General features: G+C 40.3%; 1 protein-coding gene across 1 annotated transcript; it reads left to right on the forward strand.

Moving 5' to 3' along the window:
- The first annotated feature begins 3136 nt into the window (after positions 1 to 3136).
- On the forward strand, positions 3137 to 6566 carry RPL30 (ribosomal protein L30). The gene is made up of 5 exons (XM_082601842.1): positions 3137 to 3220; positions 3326 to 3377; positions 3638 to 3783; positions 5602 to 5732; positions 6467 to 6566. The coding sequence occupies exons 2-5, from the start codon at positions 3357 to 3359 to the stop codon at positions 6514 to 6516; spliced, it is 348 nt and encodes a 115-aa protein (XP_082457968.1). The 5' UTR covers positions 3137 to 3220; positions 3326 to 3356; the 3' UTR covers positions 6517 to 6566.
- Positions 6567 to 12552: the final 5986 nt, after the last annotated feature.

Here is a 12552-nt window from a genome sequence, read left to right on the forward strand (position 1 = left end):
AAAAAATAAAATAATGTCTGAATGGCAAAGTCCTTTCTTGAAATATATAAATTCCTCGACTTTTTGGTATGAAGATTTTCAAACTCACAAAAAGTTGAATAGTACGATGAATACCTGTATGGCCCCCACTTGGTTTTTCATTTTTATTTTTTAAAATATTCTTTTTGTTTTTTCTGTAGTTTTACTTATTTATTTATTGGCCACGCTGCAGGGCATGCAGGATCTTAGTTCCGTGACTGGGAATCAAACCCAGGCCCCCGCCGTGGAAGCACAGAGTCTTAACCACTGGACCACCAGGGAAGTCCCACCTCACCGCCACCCCCACCCCCGCACTGTAAAGTCAACAGTTGTTAACATGTTGCTGCATTTGCTCTACCTACTTGTTTATCTACATTTATTTTAGGATTTTATTTACATTTATTTTAGCAATTTGGAAGTAAGTTGCAGATATCATGACACTTCATCTGTAAATACTTCCATACACATCTCTTTAGAATAATGACGTGACTTAAAGTAGCTATTTTTAATGAAAGTAATAGTAATCTTCTAACACAGGGGTCAACAAACTATGGCCTGCAAGCCAAATCCTGACTTTGTAAATAAGGTTTGACTGGAACACAGCCGTGCTCATTCATTCAACGAATGAAATTCATTCATTTACATATTGTGGCTGCTCTTGTGCTACATCAGCAGAGTTAGGTAGTTGCCAAAGAGACCATGTGGCCCAAAAGCCTAAAATCTTTACTATTTGGCTCTCTACAGAAAAAGCTTGCCAACACCTGCTCTAATAAATACAAGCATGGAAATATTTACAAAATCTTCATGAGCCAAAGGATTTGACTGTCGTTCTTGCATGGCAAGTGTTTCTTCCCCTAGTGTTTGGGTTTTGCAATGTTGTGAACCACAACTTAAGTTGTGGATGGGTGGCTGCAGTGGGGAGTTAGGGAGATAGGAGTGGGACTGAGGAAGAGAACTAACATCCACTGCACACTTATTATGTACACAGCCCTGTTCTAGGTGCTTCATACACCATTACGTTTACTGTGATCCTCATAACAATACTATGAGGTAGACATTATTATCCCAGTTTTTTGATGAGGAAGCTGAAGCTTAGAGAGGTTAGACAACTTGACCAAAGTCCTGCAGGTATTAAATAGAAAAACCAAGAACCTAAATATATCTCCAAAAAGATATGGCAAAAATCAGTTAAGATTCCCTAGGAAAAATTCTCAAACATTTTGTGGTCATGATTCATGTGTATGAATGCATGGATGAATGAGTACTTTGGGCTCCCCTGGCTTCCAGTACAAAACCATGGTAAGATCCCTGTGAGAAAGCACCTAAGGCCTTTCTTTAAAATATAGTGAGGACATTAAGAAAACAAACAAACAAACAAATATATATATATATAGTGAGGACATATATTAAGGACCAGAAATTTGGTATTATAAAATGAAAAGCACCAAGGAAAGTCACCTCAAGTGCTTTAATCATATACTTTCTAAAATGCGGGTAATATTTGGCCTGATTACTTTGAGGGAAAGTAGATATTAAAAAGCATTCAAAGTATAGAGCTCATTATAAAAGTGTAAGGCATCATTAGTTTGTGTCTCTGTCTAAGCATGTATGCCTTAGAACCAACTAGGCTATTTCATTCCTCTCTACTTCTCAAATTTGAGTATGTATGAGAATCGTGGAGGCTGCTCATTAACCTCAGATTCCCAGGCCCTACATCCAAAGATTTCTTCCACAGACCTGGGTGGGGCCCAGGACTCAGAATCAGGTGATTCTGAATCAGGTGATCTGGGAGCCATACTTTGAGAAATACTGCTTTAAGATATAATTGATGAGGCTTCCCTGGTGGCGCAGTGGTTGGGGGTCCGCCTGCCGATGCAGGGGACACGGGTTCGTGCCCCGCTCTGGGAGGATCCCACGTGCCACGGAGCGGCTGGGCCCGTGAGCCATGGCCGCTGGGCCTGCGCGTCCGGAGGCTGTGCTCCGCAACGGGAGAGGCCACAGCAGTGAGAGGCCCGCGTACCGCAAAAAAAAAAAAAAAAGATATAATTGATGTTTCACAAGCTCTATTGAAAACGACCACTTTTTTATTAAAAAGGAGCTCTTTACGTAACAATTCATGCTGTAAAATAATAGTGTAAAATAATTCAAGCAGTACTGAAACATACAAAGTAAAAGTAAATGTTCTCTCCTCACCACCTACTCTTATCTCTCATCCAAGATACGTTCCGATGATTAGTTTTCCAGACTTGAATTGTCTATGCATATACCAACATATATATTGGTTAAGAATGATGAACATTTGATGTTGTTTCTATTTTTGTTTTGCTATTAAAATTAATTCTGAAATAAATATCCTTATTCTCATGTCTTTGGGCATGAGAATGTAGGATAGATTCCTAAAAGTTGACACACGATGACAGCTTACCTATTGGTCAGATTTTACCTTTTTTTGCGTGTGTGTGTGTGTGTGTGGTGGTGAGAGACTTTCTGTGCCTAATATTTTGAATGATTCGTTACTGGATATCTGTATCAAGGTCCAACGTTCACAACAAAAAGATTTTTAATTAGACCTGTTATCACCCCCAGTGAAAATTCGGCTTAGAAGTTCCCACTAACACGGCCACAAAGGGGAGCCAGATGGGGGCGCCACCGTTCTCTGACAACTTGTACAGGCAACTTGGGTGAGTGCAGGGGAGTGCACGGAGCTGCTTCAGCCCCGGCGGAACCGACAGCAGAGGGTAGACCCGGGAGCTGCGGCGCACCCCGGTCCTCCCCGAGTCTCCTCAAGAGCCCCGACTTGGGGCAGAGATGCACTCAGCGGCGCTAAGACCGAGGTCCAGCCGCCGCCGCCGCCGCCGCCGCCTCTTCTCACCGCCCCTCCCGCCTCACTCTCAGTCGGTTTCTCCAACTCGCGTCCGGTTCCACTTTCCTCAGTTCCTCAGTCCTCAGCTATGAGCAGCGGAACAACACAGACGGCGAGGTTTACGGCCCGCAGCCGGCAGGTGGGCCGCACCAGTCAGCTGCCAAACCAATTCGAAGTCCCTAGAGATACCCACATCAGCCCTTCTCTTCTTGCCCCGCCCCTTCCGCTTGTGATTTGCTTCAGCTTCCGGTCGCGGGGTCTCAGCCCGGACGTGAAGAGCTTGGCATTGTGGGATTTCTTTCCTTTCTCGCTCTCCGGCCATCTTGGCGGCTGCAGTAGGTGAGTAGGCTCCTCCGTACCGAGATTTAGGCCACGCGGGGAGTCCAGGGAGTTGCCCTTTGGAGCTTCGGATCCTAAACTTCTGTCTTGTCCTCTGTGTTCTAGGCTGGGGGCGTCCCGCGCCTAAGGCAGGAAGATGGTGGCCGCAAAGAAGACGGTGAGTGTAGCAGGCCAGGGCCGGAAGCCTGTTCACGTGGGGAGATAAGTCTCGGCCGGGGCGGGCGGGTCCGAGCACAGTGGGTGCACAGCGTGCCCGCTGGCCTTGTAGGGGCCCAACATGAACCCGAAGGACTCTCTCAGGGATTTGGGACCCTCTGCGGAGGTTTTATTAAGGGGTTCAGCTTCCAGGAAGCTGGATCCAGTTTTGAGTGGTTACAAACAAGGCCTTCAAGTCCGTGTTATATGTTTGCTTTGTAGAAAAAGTCACTGGAGTCGATCAACTCTAGGCTCCAACTGGTTATGAAAAGTGGAAAGTACGTGCTGGGGTACAAGCAGACTCTGAAAATGATCCGACACGGCAAAGCGAAACTGGTCATCCTCGCCAACAACTGCCCAGCCTTGAGGTAATTGAAAGAACCTGAGTACGTTTGTCGCCCACTGCAAATTGGTCGTGAGCGAATATCCAGGAGTGTGAACTTGCAATCTGGGTAGCATAAACTGGGTATCATGTAAAATTTTGTATTACAGAGGGACACTTGGAGAATAATTTAACGGTTGTTGATTTTTGGCTTTTGATTTTTCTCCCCCTCGTCATATTCTCTCCTCGTGTGAGGTTCTCTTTGGGAGAAATGCGCGGCAGAAGGGGTAAAAACCAGAGAACGTCCAAGTTTGAGGGCAGCGCAGAAACATAACTTGTTTGTCCATGTGTCCTGCCTTTTGGGTCATTTTTTTTTTTTAATTTTAAGATGCTTTAAAAGAGCTTCATTTTATGGACTTGTTGTAGTGTAGAAAAGCTAAGATCAGAGAAGTTCAGGCTGGCCTGTGGAGCTGCAGGTTCCCAGTTCACCCAGTTTTTGCTTGCCTCACTGTTTTGAAACTGAATTTAGTGGGTATTGTAAATAAGTTAAAGAAACTTGGACCATGCAGAATATAAGCCCTGTTTTCAGTCCCTTTCCCTTGTTGATTTTCTATGGTAATACATAACCTCACAGCATTTCATATAGTGTCTGTAGGTAATTGGCAAAGCCTGGAGAGATCTCTTCCATCCCATCCCCTCCCAAATCTCTGGTCTTATTCCAAACCTTTCATGCTTACCTTCTATAGCAGTGCTTTTCAAACAGTATGCACACAGTCACGAATGATCTGGTTTAAATGCAATTTCTGATTTAATGGATCTGGATAGGGGCCTGAGATTATGCATTTTTAACAAGCACCTTTTGGCACTACTTGTCTGCGGATGCACACTTCGAGTAGTGGCAACAGTGTATTAGGACTCCCTTCAAATTCGTAAAACCATTCATGTCTATGTACTTAGTGGACACAAAACTGCTAACTCTGGGTAAGTACAAGCATATGGCATCCCTGGTTTTATTGCACTTCACTTTATTGTGCATCATAGATACTGCGAGGTAGGGTTTTTTTGTTTGTTTTTTGTTTTTTTTTTTATGAATTGAAGGTTTGTTGCAACCCTGCATTGAATAAGTCTGTAGGTTCCAGTTTTTCAACAGCATTTGCTCACTTCATGTCTATGTCACATTTTGGTAATTCTCAAGATATTTCAGACTTTTCTCTATTACTTGTTAATGGTGATCTGTGATCTTTGATGCTGCGACTCCCAGAAGGTTCAGATGATGGGTAGCTTTTTAATTAATTTATTTATTTTTGCAATAAAGTATTTTTTAATTAATGTATATACGTTGGTTTTTTTAGACACAGTGTTGTTTCACACCTAATAGGCTACAGCATAGGGTAAACATAACTTCTGTATACACTGGGAAACCAAAAAATTCCTGGGACTAGCTTTATTGCAATATTTGATTTATTGCAGTGGTCTGGAATGAATATGCAGTAACTGAAGTATACCTGTAATATCACTCTCCATCTAGGTTTCAGAGCACCAGAGGGTGATAGAAATGGCTTAGAAGTTGTCATGGGAATTATATAATGTAAAGTGTCTGGCGATAGTAAATGCTAAGTAAATGATAATTTTATTTTGTACGCTACTCTTTTCCACAAGCACGGGTGTTTACTGGTTGTCCCATCCCTTGTAAGGGATCCAAGGAAGGATGGTTTGTATTGAATAATGGATATGTTAATGTTTTTAAAAGTAATAACTGGCTTACTGTTTGAAGGCCTTACCAACATTAGAACTAATGAGAGAAGTAACATTTAATCTGTGTCACTTGGTATGGTATTTATTTGCCTCCTTTTGGTTCCCAAAGGAAATCTGAAATAGAGTATTATGCCATGTTGGCCAAAACTGGTGTCCATCACTACAGTGGCAATAATATTGAATTGGGCACAGCGTGTGGAAAATACTACAGAGTATGCACACTTGCTATCATTGATCCAGGTATGCTTTTTAAATCATAAAGTAATTCTTTTCCTTTATGATGAAATACAAGTATTTCTTGCTATACAAATGTCTTTGGTTTCTAAGTTCAGATGTTGAGGATTTGGATATAGCAAGGGATATCCTGTAATTTTATTTTACAGAGAATTGATAATGAATGTCAGTACAGAATTACCTTTTTATAAATGAAATTCTCTTTACTTTGAGATCATGAGTTTCATTTCATGCAGCACCTAAGAAATGATGACTTTAGGGCCTTGGTAAAAGGTGAGATTATAAAGGGACAGAATAATCAGGTGAAACGGTAGAAAAAAGGAATGAATGTTTACTGGCTGCCTGAGAACAGATGGATAAAATTAAGTTGAGAAAAAGAAGGGCCTAACATGTCATGTTTTGAACTTACGAATTTTTAATTCATAAAATACTGCGAATATTCTCGCTGTTCTGATTTTGTAATGATCAGGGCAGGCTAAACATTCGCTATATTAAGACCATGCATGTGTCCCCAGACCTAGTTCTTTTCCTAGGGCTGGTTTTATAAATGCTGGTGATAAACCAAGTGTGATTTACATGATGAATCTTACGTGGGAAATGTCTGTGACTCTAGGCGTCCGATCAACCTTGAGAAATGGTAGCGTAGCTAGTGTAATAACTTCTGAAGGTAACAATTGCTAATTTGATGATTACCTGTTGACAGTAAATGAATTGTAAAATTATTGTGTTTTATTTTCTAGGTGATTCTGATATCATTAGAAGCATGCCAGAACAGACTGGTGAAAAGTAAATCATGCACAATTTTTCTTTAATAAAACTGGCCAGAGCTTGTTTTAAAAATACTGTATTCATTTCAGTCATTTTTAAAAATTTCTTTTTGTTTTCAGTATACCTTCCTGAAGCTAGGATTAGAGAGGATGGGGCAGCTAGATATATTGGCAACACTTCCCAGACACCCCAGTTTCTTTCCCTGTTTTTGTAAAGGGAGCGCACTGAGTTCCTTTCCTGTACTAGATTTTTAAGAGACTTAATTTTCATCATTTTCAGTCTTAGGATATTGTTATTTTATATTTGAGTATGTCAGAGGCAGCAAGGTTCCATACCCAGAATCTAACCAGAATTGCAATTTACAGTCCAGCTTAAATCCACCAAATCTGAGTAGCAAAGAGGATTAAGTGAAGTATGTTCCTTCCACCCCAAAATTTTCACAGGCTGAGAAAAGTTCTGTTGAACTTTATGAAGCAAGGTCTTACCGAAGGATGTGCAGTGGTTAGGGTAGAAGAAATGTACTTGGACAACTTAAGAATATTCCTAGATCTTCAATAGTGTTAATTCCACAGTTTTGCAAAGTGTTTTATATAATTATAGTCCTAAAAGATATACTGTGAGGTAGGTTTGGTGATCAGATTTTGGGGAAACTGCATACTACATCTCCCAAGTATGTCCTATGTAAACCTTTTCCCACATTTAATAATATCCTTTGAAACATTCAAAGGAGTTAACTTGGGGGAAGAATGTTGACTTAGATGTACAGAGCTGAATATTGCTGGTAGGGTATACCCTGCACAATTTGTGTTGGGTTCTAAGGTGGTAGAAGTGTCAGAAATGTCTTTTGGTCTTCAGAATCAATCAACTTGGGTAGGCAGTTTTTGGTGGTAGGGGAATGATCCATAGGAGATGTGGATGCCTTCAGTACACTATCCAGGAAGTATTTACTGAACTTGGAGTCAGAAGGCTACCTCTTAATAGTTATGTAACAGCCATGGGTGGGTCAAATTCCTACTTTCACAGGTGAGGGAATTGGTTTCTTTCAAGCTAGATGTTGCATGATTTTAGTTTATATCTGAAGTTAATCTAAGGTTGTGGGTATAATTTGGAGAGTGGCCATTATCAACTAGAGTTTTCTTACCAGTTCATTTACTCAAGTTTTCTCGATTAGGGAGTACTACTGACATTTTTCGATGGGACAGTTCTTTGTTGTGGAGGATTGTGGATACTGCTTGCTATTTCTCATTCCTGGTTTTCCTTCCATGTTATTGTAACAACAGCCCCAAGCATCACCAGGTTTTCACAGCATCTCTTGGTTAAGAGCCACAGTTATAAAATCTTTACCTCTGATAAGAATTCCTTGGTCAGACTACTGCTGATTTCTCATGCTGTTAGTCTATTTCCATGGTCGTTCAAATGTTTGTCTTTTGGTTAAGGAAGTTTGTGTGATTATTACTTGGTCAATTTCTTCTTTCAAATTGACCTTTCATGCTATTTGGTTTTGTTTTGTTTTTTTTGTTTTGGCTGCGTTGGGTCTTCATTGCTGTGCACGGGCTTTCTCTGGTGCGGTGAGTGGGGGCTACTCTTCGTTGCGGTGTGCGGGCTTCTCATTGTGGTGGCTTCTCTTGTTGCAGAACGTGGGCTCTAGGCGTGGGCTTTAGTAGTTGTGGTGCACGGGCTTAGTTACTCTGTGGCATGTGGGATCTTCCCAGACCAGGGCTCAAACCTGTGACCCCTGTATTGGTAGGCGGATTCTTAACCACTGTGCCACCAGGGAAGTCCCTTTGGGTTATTTTTGGATTATTTTCCCCCTCAAGGTTGACTAGTTCCAATTAATTTCTTAAGGTTTGGGTGGTACCCGAAGAATACAGTATTGTGACTACCAGTGACCATTTCTTTGTAAAGGTTCTGTTGCATGACTTTGGCTGTAGGCATTTTGGAATTATGGATTTTAGAGAAATAATTTATGATTTCTAGGACCTTCTAGGTAGTGTTAATATGCTGTAAGACCATTTGGATTTTACCTTTTCTTTATATGTGCCTTTTATGCACTCATCGTTTCAGCAGAAAGTTTAAAGTTCAGAGGAAAGGAGTTTAGAACTAGTAGATGGGAAACATACCTCATTCATTCTGGCCTAGGGCAACTGTGATGAAGTGCCATTAAAGTGCTGCCAGAATTGGAGAAAATAAGGTCTAAGGTGGCATTTTAAAATACATTTTTCTGATTATAATGAAAGTACAGTAAGTCCCCTGCATATGAACGAGTTTCGTTCCGAGTGCGTGTTCCTAAGTCCAATTTATTTGTAAGTTTGACAAAGTTAGCCTAGGTACCCAACTAACACAATCGGCTATATAGTACTGTACTGTAATAGGTTTATAATACTTTTCACACAATAAAAAAATATTTTTAATCTTACAGTACAGTACCTTGGAAAGTACAATAGTACAGTACAACAGCTGGCATACAGGGCAGGTTCACATCTTTGAAAGTTCACAACTTGAAGGTTCATATGTAGGGGACTTACAGTAATGTATTTGGCCAGGAAGCTCTAATATGCAAGGATTGCAGGAAATTCCAATCAATTGGACTTAATCCATACTGCTGAACTACCTGTTTTTAGGCCTAGAAATAGGAAGGTCCCAAAGAAGAGTTTGGATATTGTGGAGTACGTTAATTGCAATCAATATGATATGGAAGCAGGAGCAAAAGGTATATAGAGAAGAAAGAAAACTTTAGGCTGGTGGCAAATGCAGTTAGTTGGGCCTTCTAGACGACAATCATCTAGTTCACAGAAAACAGTTCTCTTTGATTTCTTGCAGCCCTTACTTCCAGCTAACCCTTAGACTTGCACTCCCTCTGCTTTCAGTGGCATCTTGTTTCTTTCCCTTTTCCCTCTTCTTGTTGATAGTAGGTCTTGAACATCTTGTACATTTACTATTTATTATGTTTACTACCTCCTACCTATTTGCTTCAAAAGATAATGTAGGAGTGGGAGTCTGCCAAAGTACTTTCCTCAGGTATGATAAGCAAAGAATCCATCCATTTAACATACAGTTAAAAGTATCATCCTTGTATGCAGTACTCTTGGCTACTGAAGAGTAAAAACATATCTAACGTAACTTGTAAGTACTGTACGTGTTAACCCATTCAATCCTTATGACAATCCAATGAGGTGGTAGTATTTTATTTTTTTATTGAACTATAGTTGATTTACAATATTGTGTTAATTTCTACTGTATAGCAAAGTGATTCAGTTAAACATATACATCTTTTTTATATTCTTTTCCATTACAGTTTATCACAGGATATTGAATATAGTTCCATGTGCTATACAGTAGGTCCTTGTTGTTTATCCATCCTATATATAATAGTTTGCATCTGCTAACCTCACCCTCTCACTCCATCCCTCCCCCCCCACCCTCCCTTGGCAACCACAAGTCTGTTCTCTGTGAGTCTGTTTCTGTTTCATAGATAAGTTCATTTGTGTCACAGTTAAGATTCCACATTTAAATGATAACATGGTATTTGTCTTTCTCTTTCTGACTTCACTTAGTATGATAATCTCTAGGTCCATCCATGTTGCTGCAAATGGCATTTCATTTTTTATGGCTGAGTAGTATTCCATTGTATGTATGTGCCACATCTTTATCCATTCATCTGTTGATGGACACTTAGGTTGTTTCCATGTCTTGGCTATTGTAAATAGTGCTGCTGTGAACATAGGAGTACATGTATCTCTTTGAATTATTATTATTTTGGCTGCGATGGGTCGTTGCTGCGCGCAGGCTTTCTCTAGTTGCGGCAAGCGGGGCCTACTCTGCATTGTGGTGTGTGGGCTTCTCATTGCAGTGGCTTCTCTTGAGCACAGGCTCTAGGTGCATAGGCTTCAGTAGTTGTGGCTCATGGGCTCTAGAGCACAGGCTCAGTAGTTGTGGTGCACAGGCATAGTTGCTCTATGGCATGTGGGATCTTCCTAGGCCAGAGCTCAAACCTGTGTCCCCTGCATTGGCAGGCAGACTCTTAACCACTGTGCCACCAGGGAAGTCCTGAATTATAGTTTTGTTTGAATATATGCCCAGGAGTGGGATTGCTGGATCATATGGCAACCCTTTTTTAGTTTTTTCGGGAATATCCATACTGATCTCCATAGTGGCTACACCAGTTTACATTCCCACCAACAGTGTAGGAGGGTTCCCTTTTCTCCACACCCTCTCCAGCATTTGTTATTGTTATTTGTAGACTTTTTAATTGTGGCCATTCTGATTGTTGTGAGGTGGTAGGTACTTCATTGTAGTTTTCATTTGCATGTCTATAATAATCAGCAGTTTTGAGCATCTCTTCATGTGCCTGTTGGCCGTCTGTATGTCTTTGGAGAAATGTCTATTTTGGTCTTCCATTTTTTGATTGGGTTTTTTTGATATTGAGTTGTATGAGCTGTTTGTATATTTTGGAAATTAAGCCCTTGTCAGTCATATCATTTGCAAATATTTTCCCCCAGTTCGTGGATTGTCTTTTTGTTTTGTTTATTGTTTCCTTTGTTTGTGCAAAAGCTTATAAGTTTGATTAGTTCTCATTTATTTTTGCTTTTATTTCTGTTGCCTGGGGAGACTGACCATTGGTACAGTTTATGTCAGAGAATATTTTGCCTAAGTTCTCTTCTAGAAGTTTTATGGTGTCATGTCTTATATTTAAGTCTTCAAGCCATTTTGAGTTTATTGTAGTGTATGGTGTGAGGGTGCGTTCTAACCTCATTGATTTACATGTGGCTGTCCAACATTCCCAGCACCGCTTGCTGAAGAAACTCTTTTCCCCATTGTATATTCTTGCCTCCTTTGTCGAAGACTAATTGACCATAGGTTTGTGCGTTTATTTCTGGGCTCTCTATGCTGTTCCAATGATCCATATGTCTGTTTTTGTGCCAATACCATGCCATTTTGATTACCGTAGCTTTGTAGTATTGTCTGAAGTCTGGGAGGGTTATGCCTCCTGCTTTGTTCTTTTTCCTTAGGGTTGCTTTGGCAATTCGGGGTCTTTTGTGGTTGCATATAAACTTTAGGATTACTTGTTCTAGTTCTGTGAAAAATGTCATGGCTAATTGGATAGGGATCACATTAAGTCTGTAGATTGCATTGGGTAGTATGGCCATTTTAACAATATTAATTCTTCCAATCCAAGAACATGGGATATCTTTCCATTTCTTTGAATCATCTTCAGTTTCTTTTATTAATGTCTTATAGTTCTCAGCATGTAAGACTTTTCACCTCCTTGGTTAGGTTTATTCCTGAGTATTTTACTTTTTTGGATGTGATTTTAGAGGGAACTGTTTTTTTTACTTTCCGTTTCTGATTTTTCGTTGTTAGTGTAAAGAAATGCAACCAATTTCTGTATGTTTGCTGTATCCTGCTACTTTGCTGAATTCGTTTATCAGTTCTAGTAGTTTTGTGTGGAGTTTTTAGGGTTTTCTATATATGGTATCATGTCATCTGCATATAATGGCAATTTTACCTGTTCCCTTCCAATTTGAATACGTTTATTTCTTTTGTTTGATTGCTGTGGCTAGGACTTCCTGTACTGTGTTGGGTAGAAGTGGTGAGAGTGGGCATCCTTGCCATGTTCTACATTTTAGCAGGAAGGCTTTAGCTTGTCACCATTGAATATTATATTGGCTATGAGTTTGTCATAAATAGCTTATTATGTTGTGACATATTCCCTCTATATCTCTTGGTAAGAGTTTTTATCATGAATGGATGTTGAATTTTATCAAATGGTTTTTCTGTATCTGTTGAGATGATCATGGGTGTTTTGTCGTCTTTCGTTGATGTGGTGATTCACATTGATTGATTTGTGTATGTTGAGCCATCCTTGTGACCCTGAGATGAATCCAACTTGCTCCTTGCTTATGTGATGTCAGATTCAGTTTGCTAATGTTTTGTTGAGAATTTTTACATCTATATTCATCAAAGATACTGGCCTGTAATTTTCTTTTTTGGCAGTGTCTTTGTCTGATTTTGGTGTCACGGTTATGGTGGGTTCGTAGAATGTCTTTGGGAGTGTTCC

This window comes from Mesoplodon mirus (assembly GCF_964341445.2).
Source record: "Mesoplodon mirus genome assembly, chromosome: 16".
Lineage (NCBI taxonomy): Eukaryota > Metazoa > Chordata > Mammalia > Artiodactyla > Ziphiidae > Mesoplodon > Mesoplodon mirus.

What these genes read in the sequence shown, in the direction of transcription:
- RPL30 (XM_082601842.1), top strand. Translation starts at nt 3,357, where the DNA reads ATGGTGGCCGCAAAGAAGACG. An exon ending in TGGTGGCCGCAAAGAAGACG is followed by an intron (nt 3,378 to 3,637) that starts GTGAGTGTAGCA and finishes TTTGCTTTGTAG; the next exon opens with AAAAAGTCACTGGAGTCGAT. An exon ending in AACAACTGCCCAGCCTTGAG is followed by an intron (nt 3,784 to 5,601) that starts GTAATTGAAAGA and finishes TGGTTCCCAAAG; the next exon opens with GAAATCTGAAATAGAGTATT.